This window comes from Fringilla coelebs (assembly GCF_963513975.1).
Source record: "Fringilla coelebs genome assembly, chromosome: 27".
NCBI classification, from domain to species: Eukaryota; Metazoa; Chordata; class Aves; order Passeriformes; family Fringillidae; genus Fringilla; species Fringilla coelebs.
In genome coordinates this window covers 5,581,257-5,598,384 of record NC_140053.1, presented here as the reverse complement: position 1 = coordinate 5,598,384, position 17,128 = coordinate 5,581,257, and the positions used below count along the sequence as shown (strand labels likewise).

General features: G+C 59.3%; 1 protein-coding gene across 1 annotated transcript; it reads left to right on the top strand.

Annotated features, from left to right (window-relative positions):
• Positions 1-3,393: 3,393 nt before the first annotated feature.
• LOC311163412 (vasoactive intestinal polypeptide receptor 1-like) lies at positions 3,394-13,792 on the top strand (the record flags this gene model as incomplete). Its single annotated transcript, XM_084222250.1, has 13 exons — positions 3,394-3,462; positions 5,730-5,832; positions 8,688-8,795; positions 9,585-9,694; positions 10,233-10,330; positions 11,123-11,255; positions 11,850-12,003; positions 12,345-12,405; positions 12,640-12,706; positions 12,811-12,902; positions 13,098-13,227; positions 13,487-13,528; positions 13,700-13,792. The coding sequence occupies 13 exons, from the start codon at positions 3,394-3,396 to the stop codon at positions 13,790-13,792; spliced, it is 1,260 nt and encodes a 419-aa protein (XP_084078376.1).
• Positions 13,793-17,128: the final 3,336 nt, after the last annotated feature.

The following is a 17,128-nucleotide window of genomic DNA, read 5'->3' as shown; positions in this document are numbered from 1 at the left end:
AGGGATCTCCTGCAATGGGATCAGTAGGATCCCCTGCAATGGGATCAGAGGGCTCTCCTGCAATGGGATCAGTGGGATCCCCTGCAATGGGATCAGAGGGATCCCCTGGAATGGGATCAGGGGGATCCCCTGCAATGGGATCAGAGGGATCCCCTGCAATGGGATCAGAGGGATCCAGCCCCTCTCTGCAGGGCATCACCCAATTTTGGCCACAGAGCAGAGCAGAGTCAGGCAGGGCACGGGGGCGGCTCAGACCGGGAGCACGGGAAGGGGAGGGGAGGGGAGGAACCGAGCCCTGAGCTGCCCGGGAGGTGACAGCACATCCCTCCTGCCACTTCCCTTCCCGGGACACCAAGCGGAGCCAGAGTAATTCCCAAAGTGAGGAAACCTCGGCAGGATCAGCCTCGCCCAAGCCTCGGGGGAGATGAAGAAACGCTGAAGCTGAGGCAACACATCCCCCCAAGCTGCTGCCTCGCAGGGGCTCCCGAAACCAGTCCCAGACCAGTTCGTCCCTGCACACGGCGTGTGGGATGGCAGAGTGGGAGCTGCTGTCCCCTGGGCTGCCACCATCACGCTGTCACATTCAGGACACACCTCTGGGGACGCTCTCTCTGTCCGGAGCTGTGAATGGGTTTAAGCTCCTGTCCTGCTTTTACATGGGAGACATTTAGCTCCTCCTTTTGAACCATAACTACAAAAATCCCCTTTCCCTTCCCAGGAGGTCTCACGCTGCCAGTGCTTTGATCTTCATCGTCCCCAGGCTGTCACAAGCCATCGAGAGCTCCTCTCCTCTGAATTCCCCTTCCCAGACTCCTTCCGTAGAAGAAAAGCCCAGGACGGGGCAGCTGGCGCGGGGCGGGGACCGCAGCTGGCGCTGGCGCATCCCCGGTGGGATGGAGGCGGCACAGCCGGTGACCCCAGGCCTCCCTAAACGAGCGTTTGTCACCTGCAGGAAGAGTCCTGTCAGTGACTTCCTCTGCCTTGGAACTGGCTGAGTCACCCCGAATTCGCGGCGGGATCAGTGGGAGCGCCCGTGGCAGCTCTGGGGACATTCCGGGGCCCCGGCGGGGACACAAGCGCCGGTCCCGGCCACCGGGGCTGTGCTGCCACCCCGCAGCCCTGTGCCCGAGGCAAATCCTCTCTCGGAATCTCTGCTGGTCAGAATGACCCCGAGATATGTACAATTCCCTTTTCCCAGCCCTGCAGTCGGAGTCAGGATTCCTCAGCTGCGGTTTTCAAGGCTGTTTATAATTTCTTATCTCTAACATTCATTCTCTGGCCCACCGAGGTCTGTCTGGCAGGTTGGATTGAGGCACACTGGTGTTATCTTTTATACTAAAAACTACCTGTACATTATTTACCATAACTTCCCAATACCTGTCACCTATGCTAGACAGTGAGTTCCTACCTTAAACCAATCCAAAAAAATGCCAGCATCACCCAGAAGATGCAGGCTAGGAAGAAGAAAGAAGAAGGACAAAACACACCCAAATTCCTCCATCTTGGGACCCCAAGCCCCCATTCAAAAAAAACCCCAAAATCTACTTTTCACCCCATGACAAACTAACTGTTATTCTACTTAAGCTCTCTTGACTTGTAATTCTTCATATAAAGGTGGTGATTTGCTCCATGGGTCAAATCAAAGTCACAGGTGTCTTGGGCTCTGTGCCAAGGTCTCTGAGCCCCCTGGCAGGGGCTGGAGCCATCCAGGACAGCCAGAGAGATGTCCGGGCTTCTGACACTTTTTCCTTCTCTTTTCCTTCTCTCCTCTCCTCTCCTCTCCTCTCCTCTCCTCTCCTCTCCTCTCCTCTCCTCTCCTCTCCTCTCCTCTCCTCTCCTCTCCTCTCCTCTCCTCTCCTCTCCTCTCCTCTCCTCTCCTCTCCTCTCCTCTCCTCTCCTCTCCTCTCCTCTCCTCTCCTCTCCTCTCCTCTCCTCTCCTCTCCTCTCCTCTCCTCTCCTCTCCTCTCCTCTCCTCTCCTCTCCTCTCCTCTCCTCTCCTCTCCTCTCCTCTCCTCTCCTCTCCTCTCCTCTCCTCTCCTCTCCTCTCCTCTCCTCTCCTCTCCTCTCCTCTCCTCTCCTCTCCTCTCCTCTCCCAACATCGGGGATGGGACCCCTAAAATCTCCCCTAAAGGTTGGGTGGGAACCCCAGAGAGCCACAAAATTTCCCACAAAAATTGTTGTGGGAACCAGAGAAACTTCCTCATAATCTCCTCAAAACCGGGAATGGGAACCCAAAAGTCTCCCCAAAACTGGGTATGGGACCCCTAAATTCTCTTCAGAATTGAGAGTCCTGTTAGTAAAATAATTAAAATAGTGACGTTTGAGTCATAATTCCCCTTGCTGAGGGGGCTGGGGCTTTCCAGCAGGTGGAATTCTATAAATACATTTATTTTACATATCCACAACACATATTTATATGGATTTTATCCATACTTTTATATTTACAGATACATAATTTTGGTTTTTTCTGTAAGAACAGCCCAGGTCATGCTTGGGGGTCTGGCTTCAAGGGCAGCCCCATCCCTGGGGAGACCCAGGAATGCAGCTCCAGGCATTCCCTGCTCTGTGTCCCCCCCGGGTTGTTCCAGGGGGCCCCCAAAACCTTCCCTGCTCAGCTCTGGCACCGAGGTGACAACAAAACGACAAAATCGCCACCCCAAAGCCAGAGCTGGGCAGAGCTGGGGTCAGTTTGCAGCGGGGTGGGGCTGTCACACCCCCAGAGCCCATCCCGGGACCTCCTGGGCAAGGGGAACATCGGGAGGGGCTTGGGGTGTCCCAGGGAGGGGAGGCAGGATGGGGCAGGGGACAGAGCTGGCACGGGGACAGCAGAGCCTGGGGACAGCAGAGTCACCCTGGGGCAGCAGAGTCACCCCGGGGACAGCAGAGTCACCCTAGGACCAGCAGAGCAACCCAGGGGCAGGGCTGTCCCCGGTCCCCGCCAAAGGATGCGAGCCTTGCACCCCGCACCCCGCACCCCATTCCCGCAGCCTTTCTCCAGCTGTTTTCCAGCTGTTTTCCCGCGGTTTTCCAGCCCGGCGGCCCCGAGGGGCCGGGAAGGGCTCGGTGTCCCCGGGCCCGGCTGGGGGTCCCGGGGGGCCGGTGGCGCGGGGGGCAGTGCCAGCCTGGGGTCCCTCCCGAGCCGCTCCATCCCAGCCCGGAGGAGGGAGGAGCCTCCCGGCCCCGCATCCCCGAGCGGTGGCACCGAGCCTGGCGGAGAGACGGAGCCCAGCGGCGACAGGGACAGCGCAGCGGGGGACACGGGGCAGGACAGGGAAGAGCCGAGGGCAGAGGGCAGGGAGGTGCTGGGGCACCCTCGGAGCCCCGGGTCGTGAAGGAGGAGCCGGGCTGTCCCCAGACCCTCGGGGACACAAACGCGACCCCACTGCCGCAGCCATGGGGGGTCCCTGGCAGCCGCCCCGGCCCCGCTCGCTGCTGCTGCTGCTGCTCCTCCCCACGCTCCAGGTGAGTGGCCCTGGGGACAGCGCGGGGACAGGGCGGGGGCACCGGCGGTCCCCCCATGCCAGCCACACCTGGGGCTGGGAGCAGTGAAGGGTCCTCCTGCTCAGGGTGGGGGCTGCCCATCCCATCCCATCCCATCCCATCCCATCCCATCCCCTCCCATCCCATCCCATCCCATCCCATCCCATCCCATCCCATCCCATCCCATCCCATCCCATCCCATCCCATCCCATCCCATCCCATTCCCATTCCCATCTGTGGTGCTCCAGACTGCCAGCCCCCTTGGGGACTTTCCCCCTGGGGACAATGTGGTGACAAGGGTGCTGTTGGGACCCCCAGGAGCGGGCAGTGCTCAGGGACCCCCAGGGCAGAGGTCCCGCGGGTCCCAGGGCTGATCCCTTGGGAACGGACCCTCCACCCCACATCACCCAGAGTCCACAGCCCTGGGGGAGCCTGAACTCCCTGGGGAGCATCCCCAGGCTCAGGGGTTGGGGGGCAGGGGGTGCAGGGGACAGGGGCAGCCGTGGGTGACCCCCAGGACAGGACCATGGCACCAAATCCCTGTGGGAATGGGAGGAACTGGGGTGGTTGGGCTGCCAGAGGGAGTGAAACAGCCCTGGCTGGTCAGACTGTGCTGGGGAAAGGGGAGGGAGGGAAGGGGAGGGAAAGGGGAAAAAAAGGGAAAAGGGAAAAGGAAAAAAAAGAAATGGAAAAAAGAGAAAAGGAAAGGGAAAAGGGAAAAAGGGAAAGGGGAAAGGGAAAAAAAGGGGGAAAAGGGGGAAAAGGGAAAAAAAGGAAAAGGAAGAAAGGGAGAGAGAAAGGATAAAAGGGGAAAGGAAAAAAGAGAAAAGGAAAAAAGGGAAAGGGAAAGGGAAAGGGAAAGGGAAAGGGAAAGGGAAAGGGAAAGGGAAAGGGAAAGGGAAAGGGAAAGGGAAAGGGAAAGGGAAAGGGAAAGGGAAGGGAAAGGGAAAGGCAGGGGAAGGGGAAGGGGAAGGGGAAGGGGAAGGGGAAGGGGAAGGGAAGGGGAAGGGGAAGGGAAGGGGAAGGGGAAGGGGAAGGGGAAGGGGAAGGGGAAGGGGAAGGGAAGCTGGCCTGTGGGAGCACTGGAGGCTTGCAGGGTCTTAGAGACTGATGGCATCAGGCCCCTTCCCGGGGGGAAACAGGCACAGCAGGAATTCCCTGCCCTGCACATTCCCTGTTCCTTCTCCAGCATCCTGATCCTGCTGCCATAAATAACAAACCAAACCCAGCAGCTCTGCAGCTAAAGAGGGGTGAGAGAAACCCCCCTGCCCCATCCATGCCCCCCCATCACCAGCAGGATGGAGGAGGAGAATTCCTGGGCCTTCCCAGTGCTGTGCCCAGAGCCATCCCCAAAACACCTTTTCCAGGCTGGAAATTCCCTTGAAATCTCGTGTTTGGCAGGAAAAGGAGACAAAATCTCCTGGGGGAGGTGAAGGGACCCCGAGGAGCGGCTGCATGGCCAGGCCAGGCAGGGCAGGGCTCAGCCAAGGGATGCTCCAAGGTCCCACACTGTTGGGAAGCGCAGGGATCTGCCCTCATCCCTCTGCTTCTGCAGCTCTTACACCTCTGGCCCCTCACTAAAACAGTCAGCAACACAACCCCAGGTCTGTCCCAGCCAGCCCTGAACCTGCTGGGATGCTTGGGAATGGGCAGGGATGTGGGAATGGGCATGGAGGGATGCTTGGGAATGGGCATGGACACTTGGGAATGGGCAGGGATGAGTGGGAATGGGCACAAACACCTGGGAATGGGCACAAACACCTGGGAATGGGCACAAACACTTGGGAATGGGCACAAACACCTGGGAATGGGCACAAACACTTGGGAATGGGCACAAACACCTGGGGATGGGCACAAACACCTGGGGATGGGCAGGCAGAGTTCCTGGCATCGCCGAGTTCAGCCTCAGTGTCCCAGGTCTCCAGCTGGCAGCCGAGGAGGCAAATCCCAAAGCAGGGATACCCAGACAATCCAATCCCTGCAGTCACCACATCTCTCACATCTTTGGGATCTGGACATTCTCCCTGGTGCTTCATCAGCTCTGCTGGCAAAGCCCAGAGCTGGGAGTGTGGGGTTTGCTGTGCCCACATTCCACTGGGATAATGGGAGGTGTCCGTGCCCGTGGCAGGGGGGCACTGGGATGGGTGTGTGGTCCCTTCCAACCCAAATCCATGATTCCATTTCCACAATTCCATGACTCCAATTCCACAATTCCATGGTTCTCCAGCCTGCCCTTTCCCCTCTCCAAGGTGCAAGGGACTCATCCCGACTGCTCCATCGTCCTGCACTTCCAGGAGCTGGAGGAGGAATGTCTGCAGAGGATCCGGAGTGAGAGCCACAGCCCGGGGCAGGGTGAGCCTGGATCAGCTCCCTCAGAACAGGGAGGAATTCCTGAGGGGGCCCTGGAGGGCGATCCTGGGAGGGGATTGAAGAGCACACGAGGGTTTGAGATTTCCAGGGAGGTGGAGAATAGCACCAAGGCAAAGGTCAAGGAGAATCCCTGGAGAGCCCCAAAAATGCTGTTGGGATGGGATAGAGGGGATTGGGGGACACAAACAACAGGCAGAACTCGGCCCTAGTGGATTTAGAGAATCCTGGAGTGGTTGGGATCAGGAGGGACCATAAATCCCCCCCAGTGCTACCCCTGCCATGGCAGGGACACCTCCCCCTGTCCCAGGCTGCTCCAGCCCCAGTGTCCAGCCTGGCCTTGGGCACTGCCAGGGATCCAGGGGCAGCCCCAGCTGCTCTGGGCACCCTGTGCCAGGGCCTGCCCACCCTGCCAGGGAACAATTCCCATTCCCAATCTCCCATCCAGCCCTGCCCTCTGGCAGTGGGAGCCATTCCCTGGGTCCTGTCCCTCCATCCCTTGTCCCCTTTGGGCCCTGCAAGGGCTCTGAGCTCTCCCTGGAGCCTTCCCCCCACCCCCCCCAGGGAGGAATTTATGGAGTGTGGCAGTGCTGGATTGGTCCATGCCCCTGGCAGAGTCCCCTCCATCCCCCTGCACCAATGCCAGGCCTGTGGCCACCAGCACTGGGGTCACTCCGTGGTGTCACTATCTCACATCTACTCCCCTTCCTAATTCAGTAAATTTTCCTGCCAAACATTTTTTGAGCAACTCAGTTTTCCCATATCTGGGGTTTTAAATGAATTAACTGGTTGAAAAACCAATTTTCAAGTGCTGCTTTTGGACATATTTTTTTAAATTGCATCTCAGTTTCCATCCAAAAGTGGAATGGCCCAAATCCCAGGCAAAAAATTTTCACCTGGAGAATAAGGAATGCATAATTCCAGGGGTTTCATCTCATAGCAGTGGAAAAATTAAGCAATAAATGCATATGAAGGTGCATAATTGCTTAAGTAACTCTGCAGAGATGTCATTTATCCTTCAGCTTAGCAGGAAAAAGCCAAATTGATTGGAAAAGGTCCATTTTGCAACCTGAACTGTGCCAGCCAAGGGGAAGGAAACTCACTGCAGGAAAATATCCGAGAAGTGGGAATGCATAATTAAAATCTGGATTTAATCCTGGGGCTCCTGCTGCCCCTGTCCACCTGAGCTGCATTCATCCCTTTCCCTGCTTGCACCAGCGTGGGGAGCGTGACTCCCGTGGACAGGGTGGGAGAGCCCTGGGATCTCCTTATCCCTTATTCCTCATTCCCAATATCCCATCCAGCCCTGCCCTCTGGCAGTGGGAGCCACTCCATGGGTCCTGTCCCTTCATCCTTTGTCCCCAGTCCCTCTCCAGCTCTCCTGGAGCCTCTTTAATGCCTGCAGGGGCTCTGAGCTCTCCCTGGAGCTTCTCCTCTCCAGGTGAGCACCCCCAGCTCTCCCAGCCTTTCCTCTTCCATTCCTTGCACCATTTCTGTGGCCCCCTCTGGACTGTGGAGGAGGGGGAGGTCCTGGAGAGGCTCCAAAGGCTCCTCTGGAGCCAGGCTGGGAATGCTGGGGGTGCTCACCTGGAGAGGAGAAGCTCCAGGGAGAGCTCAGAGCCCCTGCCAGGGCCTGAAGGGGCTCCAGGAGAGCTGGAGAGGGACTGGGGACAAGGATGGAGGGACAGGAGCCAGGGAATGGCTCCCACTGCCAGAGGGCAGGGATGGATGGGATATTGGGAATGGGAATTGCTCCCTGGCAGGGTGGGCAGCCCTGGCACAGGGTGCCCAGAGCAGCTGGGGCTGCCCCTGGATCCCTGGCAGTGCCCAAGGCCAGGCTGGACACTGGGGCTGGAGCAGCCTGGGACAGTGGGAGGTGTCCCTGCAATGGCCGGGGTGGCACTGGGTGGGCTTTGAAGTCCCTCTAACCCAAACCATTCCAGGATTCCCTGCTCCCACGACCCCAAAAAATGAAGCGACTGCTCTCAGGGATGATCCCAATTCTGTGCTCGCTTCCCTGTTCCTCCAGAACAAAAACCAAGCCCCACTTTGGCATTGTGGATGCAAATCCCTCCCTGCCAGCACTGCCACCCCCAGGCTGAAATCAGAGGAAATTCATCAGACCTGTCCAGTTCCACATTCCCTGCTGGGAGTGGACGTGTCTCCATGACTGATGTGGATCTGCAGGGTCAGTGATGGAGCTGTGCTGGGACAGGAGCTGGCCTGCAGTGCCATGGCCTTGTCCCATCCTGGGCTGCTGCATCACGAATTCCCCCAGCCCCGAGCCTGCCTGGCCATGCTCATTCCCTAGAAATTGGAGTGATTTAAACAGGAATTCAGTGCTGGATAGGGAAGCAAAAGCTGTTTAAGCTGACGACTCGCAGCAAGCCTTACAGGACTTCTTTCTGTCCCTGGGGACACATCCCGAGCTGATCCTCCGGGTGCAAAACCCCGCCTAAATCTGAGTTATTTCAGGAGCCACGGGCAAATCCCAGCCCATGGCACACGCAGGGTGTTCCCACAGGAAGTCGGGCTGAGGGAGCTCCCGGTCCCGCGCCGAAAGGGGATCCCGATGTGCCCGGGAGCGGAGCCAGGATGCTCCCGGTCCCTGCGGGCACGGAACACGGGCACAGCGGCGGCGCGGGGCCGGGGCTGCGGGGCCACCCGCGTCCCCTCCCGGTGCCTCCGCAGGGAAAGGGAGAGCAGAAGGGGAAGGGAACTGGGCTGAGGGAGCACTGGAGGCTTGCAGGGTTTTAGAGACTGATGGCATCAGGCCCCTTCCAGCGGGGAAACTGAGGCACAGCAGGAATTCCCTGCCCTGGTGTCCTCTCCCTCCCCAGGCTGCCCGACCGAGTGGGATGGGGTCAACTGCTGGCCCGCCCTGCCCCTTGGCCAGTCCCGAGGTGTCGCCTGTCCCGAGATCCTGAGCGTCTTCAAGAAGTCCGAAGGTCTGAACCCAGCGGGGATCGCTTGTCCCACGGCCCCACCCGCCCTGCCAGGGCCTCCTGAGCCACCCCAGCCCTTCCCTCCGACCCCACAGCTCCTGCCTCTCCCAAAATGTCCTAGGTGGAAACTGCAGTCCCAGCAGCGACAGGAAAAGCAGAGATTCAGGGACCCAAATCCTTTCATCCCTCTGTGGGTGGAGCTCCTGGGGACCTCATCTTCCATCCTGGTGACACCAGGACAGTCCCCTCACTGCCCTCCTTTACCACACACCGTCCCAGGGCTCCCGAGCTGGCTCCATCCCTCCTGGAGGCTGGGAAGGAGAGCTCCCACCGGAGCATCCCAGCACTTCCTCAGACGGCAGTAATTTGGGAAATGTTGGGAAATGTTTGCTTTGGGGCAGGAACAGCTCGGGAGAGGCTCGATGGAGCCCTCAGAGGATGAATGAGCACGTTTACAGCCTTAATTTCCAATTCCCTTCCTCTGGAGGAATCTGTGCTTGTTTTCACCCCCTGTCAGAAGTTTTCCTGGCAGCTCCAGGCATGGGGCCATGGGATCCAGAGGGAGTGAGATGGGATCCAGAAGGGATGGGGTAGCAATGGGATTTGGGAGGGAGGGATGGGGTCTGAGAGAGAAGGCAGTGATAGGGTCCAGATGGAGCAGTGGGGTCTGGGAGGGATGGGACAGCCCACGGGTACCACACTGCTGTCCCTGCCTGTTCCAGGCCAGGCATTTTGGGGGTGCCATCAGAGGTGACACCCGTGGCTCCCCTGAGGTCCCTCCTTGTCCTGCAGGGCTGATCCAGAGGAACTGCACCGAGTGGGGCTGGAGCCCCCCCAGCCCCCCCTACCACAGCGCCTGCCAGCTGGAGACCCTTGGCAGCAACAATGACACCGAGGCCAAGGCACGTGGGACCCATGGGGCTGTGGGGAACTGTCCCCCTGTCCCCATGGCCCCACACTGCCCCATGTCCCCATGGCCCCGTGTCCCCATGTCCCCATGACCCCATGGCCCCGTGTGCCCATATCCCCATGGCCCCATGTCCCACACTGCCCCATGGCCCCGTGTCCCCATATCCCCATGGCCCCATGTCCCACACTGCCCCATGTCCCCATGGCCCCCTGTCCCCATGTCCCCATGACCCCATGTGCCCATAGCCCCGTGTCCCCATAGTCTCATGGCCCCATGTCCCACACTGCCCCCTGTCCCCATGGCCCCACACTGCCCCATGGCCCCATGGTCTCATGGCCCCATGTCCCCGTGGCCCCGTGTCCTCTCACTGCCCCATGTACTCATGTCCCCATGTCCCCATACTGCCCACTGGCCAAAGACCCACGGAGATGCTCCTGGGTTATCCCATCACCCCTGGCTGTCCCTGCTTGTCCCACAGCAGCACTTCCCAGTCCCTGTCCCCCTCCCTCCACTGTTGCTGTCCCTTGCAGAGAGGCCACTTTGTCACCATGAAGGTGCTCTACACCTGTGGCTACTCCACGTCGCTGGCAGCGCTGCTCCTGGCCATCGGCATCTTCTGCTGCTTCAGGTGGGGCTGGAGGGACACAGGATAAATCCCAGCAGGAACGGCTGCCCCAGCCTGGCCCCTCCTGGAGCAGCCAGGACCCATCCCAGCCAACAGGGAAACTGGGAATGCAGGAGAGGGATGGCAGTGCCTGGTGGCCCTCTTGAGTTTTGGTTTTGCAGATGTCCCTGTGCTGCAGGTCTGGGCTCTGCAGAGGTTTCTGGGATGTTCCCTTGTCCTTGAGCAGCCCCAGGCACAGCACTATTGTATTTGCAGGGATGGCCTGACGAAGGCAGGAATGATGCACCTGACTCCATGTTCTCAGAAGGCTAATTTATTACTTTATGATACTATATTCTATTAAAGAATACTATACTATACTAAAGAATACAGAAAGGATACAGACAGAATGCTAAAAAGATAATAATGAAAACTCCTGACTCTTTCCAGAGTCCTGACACAGCTTGGCCCTGATTGGCCAAAGAGTGAAAACAACTCCCAGCAGAATGCAATGGAACAATCACCTGTGGGTGAACAATCTCCAAACACATTCCACATGAGCACAACACAGGAGAAGCAAATGAGATAAGAATTGTTTTCCTTTTCTCTGAGGCTTCTCAGCTTCCCAGGAGAAAAACCCTGGGTGAAGGGATTTTTTTAGGGAATGTGGCACAGCACAACTCTGCCCTTCCTGATTTTAGCACAGAAAGCTTCTCCAGGGCTTTGTGACCATCACCAGCAGTGATCCCTGGGAAGGGGACACCAAAGCACCTTCTCTGCCCCTGTTTGGGCCCAGCCCATCTCTCCTTCCTGCAGGAAGCTGCACTGCACCAGGAATTCCATCCACATCCACTTCTTCACCTCCTTCATCCTGCGGGGCACAGCCGTGTTCATCAAGGATCGCGTGCTCTTCTCGGACGAGTCCCTCGACCACTGCACAATGTCCACGGTAAATCCCAACTCCCAGCCCTGGGGCACAGCAGGGAGAGCAGCAGGGAGGGGCCTGGAGGGACTTGGGTGGATTTATCACTGCACAGAGGAGAGAGAGGCTGTGGGATAGAGGAAATTCTGCCCTGGATGGCCCTGAGGAGGTTCAGCATTTCTGCATTTCCCTCTGTGCAGGGAACAAGTTCTGTCCTCAAAACTGTTGCTGTTCTCAGGCTGGGTGTCCCCAGTGCTGTCCCAAGTGGGGTCCCCAGTGGGACTAAAGCTCAGCCCACCAGCACCAGGTATTGCTCAGATCTGAGGTTTTCAATCAAATCAGGGACCCCTGAGTGAAGACCCTGAGAACAGCACTGAGAACAGCACAGACACAACCACGGGGATTTTAAAGACCCTACAAAACCAGCCCATGGTCACCTGCCTGTGGGGCACAGGCAGAGCAGAACCTGGTGCAGGTGATGTGAGGGGCTGGGGCAGAGTCTCTGGGGCTGCACTGAAAGGCCATCACAGGTGTCAAGAGGGTGGACATGAGGGTGACCATCCCCTGTGCCCCCAGGGCAGGGTGTGCCGCACCCTGAGCTGTCCCCTCCTCCCCTGGCAGGTGACCTGCAAGGCAGCCATCGCCTTCTTCCAGTACTCAGTGCTGGCCAACTTCTACTGGCTGCTGGTGGAGGGGCTGTACCTGCAGACACTGCTGCTGCTCACCTTCACCTGTGACAGGAGCTACACCTGGGGCTACGTCCTCATGGGCTGGGGTGAGCCTGGGGACATCCCTGACATCCCTGGGCAGGAACCACCTGGGAATGGCCTGATCTGAGACCCACCTGGCCAGAGGTCCCCAGGGCTGCATCCATCCCCGGTGCCTGGGTGTGATGGAAGAGTGTGGGGGCAGGAGGGTGGCCAGGAGGTGACACAGACACAGCACCAGCAGTGGGCACCACTTCCTGCTCCTGGAGAAGGTGGGAAGGTTGTCACCTTCCTGCCACATCCAGAACTGAGCTAGACACATATTTCTGGGGACAAGGGACAGAGGGGTGGTACAGGGGCTTCCCAGAGCTCTGGAGGGACCATCCCTGCCTGTGTCCTGTCATTGCAGGTGTCCCCATGGTCACAGTCGGGGTGTGGGTGCTCACCAGGCTCCAGTATGACAACCACGGGTAAGAGCAGCTGTCCCTTGATCTTGTCCAGGCCACCTCAGCCACGTGTCCCGTGGGATGCTCAGGAGGGGAGGACTGGGCCAGCACTTCATTTAAATGTTATTTCTGTTTTCTGGTGGGTCCTGTGGCAAGAGGGGTGCAAAGGGGTCAGGGGTGTTGCCAAAAAAATGGCAGGGGGACAGCTGGGCCACACGGGTCCCAGTGGGTGCCAGAGCCGCCTCTGCTGTGCCGCAGGTGCTGGGATGACTACTCCAGTGTGTACTGGTGGGTGATCAAGGCTCCCATCCTCCTGGCCATATTTGTGAGTGTGCTCCCTGAGAGTCCCACCCCAGAGCCAGGGCCCCACATGGCCAGGGGACCCAGCCAGGGGCTGTGCAGAGCCTGAGACGTGGCCTCCTGGGACAGGTGAACTTCCTCATCTTCCTCAACGTCACCAGGATGCTGGCACAGAAGATCCGGTGCCCAGACCTCAGCAGAACCCACAAGCAGCAGTACATGTAAGGGGACAGGGCTGTGCCCACCCCGGGGCCGGGGGTCCCAGGGCAGAGGGACCCTCCTTGGAGGAACACAGAGGACAGCCCTGCAGCCTCCGAGGCCTGGCTTCCACACAGAACCTCCTTGGGGTTAAGAGTAAGGTTTTGGGGAGGTCTCCCGGGGCAGCAGGAGCCCCCAGACCCCATCACTCTCCACAGGAGGCTGACCAAGTCCACGCTGCTGCTCATCCCCCTCTTCGGGGTGCACTACGTGGTGTTCGCGCTCTTCCCCGAGCACGTGGGCGTGGACGCCCGGCTCTACTTCGAGCTTGTGCTGGGCTCCTACCAGGTGAGATGGGCGGGGAAGGGCCCCAGGGCCCCACCCCAAACCACACCAGGAGCCCCAGGAACGTGGGGCTTTGGCCTCTCTTGGGAGAGGGTGCCCCCAAACACCTGGGGCAGGGCACAAGGGTTGGGCCTGGAGAGCCTGGCATTGATTTCCTCTGGTGGGTCAGAGGTGTGGCAGGAGGTAAAGGCAGGGAGAAGATGAGCACAGAGCGGTCCAGCCCTCTCCTCTGGGTGAAAATTGCTCTGCCTGTCCTCTCCAGGGCTTCCTGGTGGCTCTTCTCTACTGTTTCCTCAACGGGGAGGTGAGTGTGTGTCCCCACCCCAACCTGGGTACCGCAGCGGGCGTGGGGACACTCCGAGGGAGCCCCAAAGCCAGGGTGGGCAGGGACAGTTCCCCCTCCCCTTGCCCCCAGTCCCCTCCGTTGGGTGCTCGCTGTCCCTGGGTGCCAGCACCACCCGTGGTGTTGGGGCAGGTCCAGGCTGAGATCAGGAGGAACTGGGGAAAGTGGCAAAGGTCCATGGAGAGCAACGTCTTCAACCTGGCCACCCAGGACTTCACAGCGTGAGCAGGACAGCGCTCCTGGAGAGGGGCTGCTGGAGGAGCAGCTCCATGACTGCGGCCCCAGAAAGACCCAATCCCCCTGATTTTGGGAGTTCTGGGTCTGACACCCTCAGAGGGAGTTGGGAACAACCATGGGAGAGGCTCTGCTTGCTCAGTGCTGGTGCATCTTGCACCCTGTGGTAGCTCCTCACCCCTGGAGCTCTCACTGCTTCAGGGCAGAGTTCCAGGCAAAGGGAAGGGAAATTCTCCACTTTTCTGCCTGAAACTGGGAAGGAAACACAGAAATCCTTCACTGAAGGACAGCTGGTGGGTTTTGTTTGCACTGAAGGAAAAGGAGCAGCACCAATACTGAAGGGATTCACTGATGGATGTTTTCCCCTTTCCTTGGTTTAAAAAACCATTTCCCTTCTGGGAAGATTCCTAAACACAGCCAGGAGTCCCCTGGGGATGGGGGAAGGATACAGAGAGAGGCCAAACCCCAAACCTCTACAAGAGACCCCCAATGGCCTCCAGACCCAGTTCGTCCCCAGTTCCTAAAATGCTTCCCTTTCCCATGTGGATTGATTGAGCTGGAGATGTTCCCTTGCCATGGGAGCTCTCCCAGTGCTTTGCTCTGAGGAATGGGACTCACCTGGCATCCCTGGGGGATCTTTTCCCAGGGATAGGAAGGGTTTTGCCAATAAAATCTCATTCCAAGTCCAGCCTCACTTTTCAAAGTGTTGGTTTGCTCCACAAACTCAGAGAATTTGGGATTGGGGATGCTGCAGGATTAAAACCCTGCCCATGATGGAATGGCTGGAAGTACCTCCCTGGCAAATCTCTGCTTTTCCCCTGCCTGGTGAAGCTCACAGAGAGGAGGGTGAGGAAGAGCTCGAGGTGGGGGCACCACAAGCTGTCCCAGAGGTCCTGGGGTGCCCTGTCCCCTCTGGGTGCCCCCACCAAGCCCAGCCTGTTCCACCACCATGAACATCCTTCATCCTCCCAGGCTGAGCTCCTGCCCTGGCAAATGGTGCTTCCAGGAGGGAGAGAGGCCCCAGATGCCCTTTTGCCAAACTTCCTGGCCTCTCCCAGGCTCCTGAGACTGGAGCCACCCGATCCCAGCCTTGCTTCTCACCCTGCCTGGTTTGTCGTTTCTCTGTGGTGCCACATGTCCTTCCCTAAATAAACCACACTTGCTGGCCCCTGTCCAGGCTGCAGGATCTCCAGAGATCCCATCTGGGAGGGCACTGAAGGGAAACAGAGCCTCAGAGCTGATCTGAGGTGAGATGGGAGATGTTCCATTAAAAACCCCACCAGAGCCAGCACATCCTGAATCATCAGGAACCCTCCAGTGGAGCTCAGGAGCTGTCAATAAATTCTTGCCTGCAGCCAGGAAGGGACCAGAGGTGAAGAGAATCCTCTCCATCATCAGTGAGGATGGGATGGTTGGCAGGGATGAGACAGCAGCAGACTGAGCAGGACTGAGATGCTCAGTGGGAAAGCCTGTTTCCATAAAACTTTGAAAAACTCTGGATTTGCACCTATTTCCAGCTGCAGATGGGGTTTGGGGTGATAGATGACTCCAAATTACCCTCTGGGGTTTGCTGGTCTTTGAAGCCCTGCAGCAGAGGAGCCCAGTGTGGCTCCAGGAGGGTGTTGGGAATCACTCTCAGCCTGCAGGAAAGGCTTTCCAAAGGCCCCCAGCATGGACCACCCCCTGCAGCTGCAAAAGATCTGGAAAGGGATCTTAAAGTGTTGAAAGACACCTTAAAGCTCATGGGCAGGGACACTTCCCACTATCCCAGGGTGCTGCCAGCCCTGTCCAGCCTGGCCTTGGACACTTCCAGGGATCCAGGGCACCTGTGCCAGGGCCTCCCCACCCTCCCAGGGAGGAATTTCTTCCCAAGATCCTCACGATCTCGGAGATTTTTCTCCCCCTGCACGATGCTGAGGCTGTGCTCGGGAGGGCTGAGCCCAGGCAGAGCAGGGTCAGGTTCGCGCATCCCTTCCCCAGCACGGCCGGAGTGCCCCAGGCTGGCACCCTCCTCCCCCAGCTTGTCCCCGGGGTCCCGTGTGTCCCCGCAGCCCGAGCGGTGCCCGGGCACGGGGGAGTTTTGCCCGGAGCCGGAGGGTGGCACTGCGGCCCCTCCGCAGCGGCGGCACGGCGCGGTGGCAGCGCTGGAGCGCGGTGTCCCCACGGGGCACAGCGGGGCTCCCCGGGGTGACAGCGGCCACCGAGCCCGGCTCCGAGAGCCCCAGCGGGTGAGGTGCGGCTCACACTGCTCTGGGCACCCGGGAAGAGCTGGGACAGCCCCGGCCAGGCGCGGGTTAACCCGCGATGGGACGGGAACCGGACCGAGCCGGGTCGCGGTGCCCGGGGCTGCCCCGCCCGCGTTCCCCGATCCTCCGGAGCTGCCGGGACTCCCTGCCGGGCACAGAGGGTGCCCTGGGCTTCCATCCGCTCCTTCATCCCGCTCCGGGATGGTCCCAGCGCTGCAGCTCGGGGAATTCGCCCTCCCCGTGTCCCGGCACACCGGGAGTCCCCCTTCCCCGCCTGCACAGGGACCGGCAGAGCCCCGGGGACACGGCAGGGACACGGTGGGGACAGCGCTGGCAGTGAGGAGAGGTGGAGAGAGACTGGGGACAGGGGATGGAGGGATAGGACCCAGGGAATGGCTCCCACTGCCAGAGGGCAGGGCTGGATGGGAGATTGGGAATGGGAATTGTTCCCTGGCAGGGTGGGCAGCCCTGGCACAGGGTGCCCAGAGCAGCTGGGGCTGCCCCTGGATCCCTGGCAGTGCCCAAGGCCAGGCTGGACATTGGGGCTGGAGTCTCCTGGGACAATGGGAGGTGTCCCTGCCATGGCAGGGGTGGCACTGGGTGGGCTTTGAAGTCCCTCTAACCCAAACTATTCTGGGATTCTGGGATCCTGTGGTAAATGCAGCAGCACGAGCCAGGGCACCTCAAATACCCGAAGCTAGACCAAGCATGGCCCTGATTCCACCCTGGAACCCAAGGACACGTTTTTCCCACCCTGATCAGTGTGGTCAGGACCTCTGGGTGCCTCAAGCTCCCACTGCCATTGGGATTTCCCTGGTTCTGCAGACAGAACTGTACCCCTGTGCCCTGCTGGGGACCCTCGGTGTCCCCACATCCCACAGGGCAGGAGACACATCCCAGGGTTTCCAGCCTCACTCCAGGCCTGCTCTTGGGCTGGGAAAAGCAAAAAATGGACCTGTGCAGCTTGAAAAGTCTCCCCATGGTGACAAGGCTGGGCTTGGGGCAGCTGCTGGGAGCCACCAAACATCCCCTGAATTCCCTGGTGTGACCAACAGAGCAGTGGAAAGTCCCCAGAGGCACA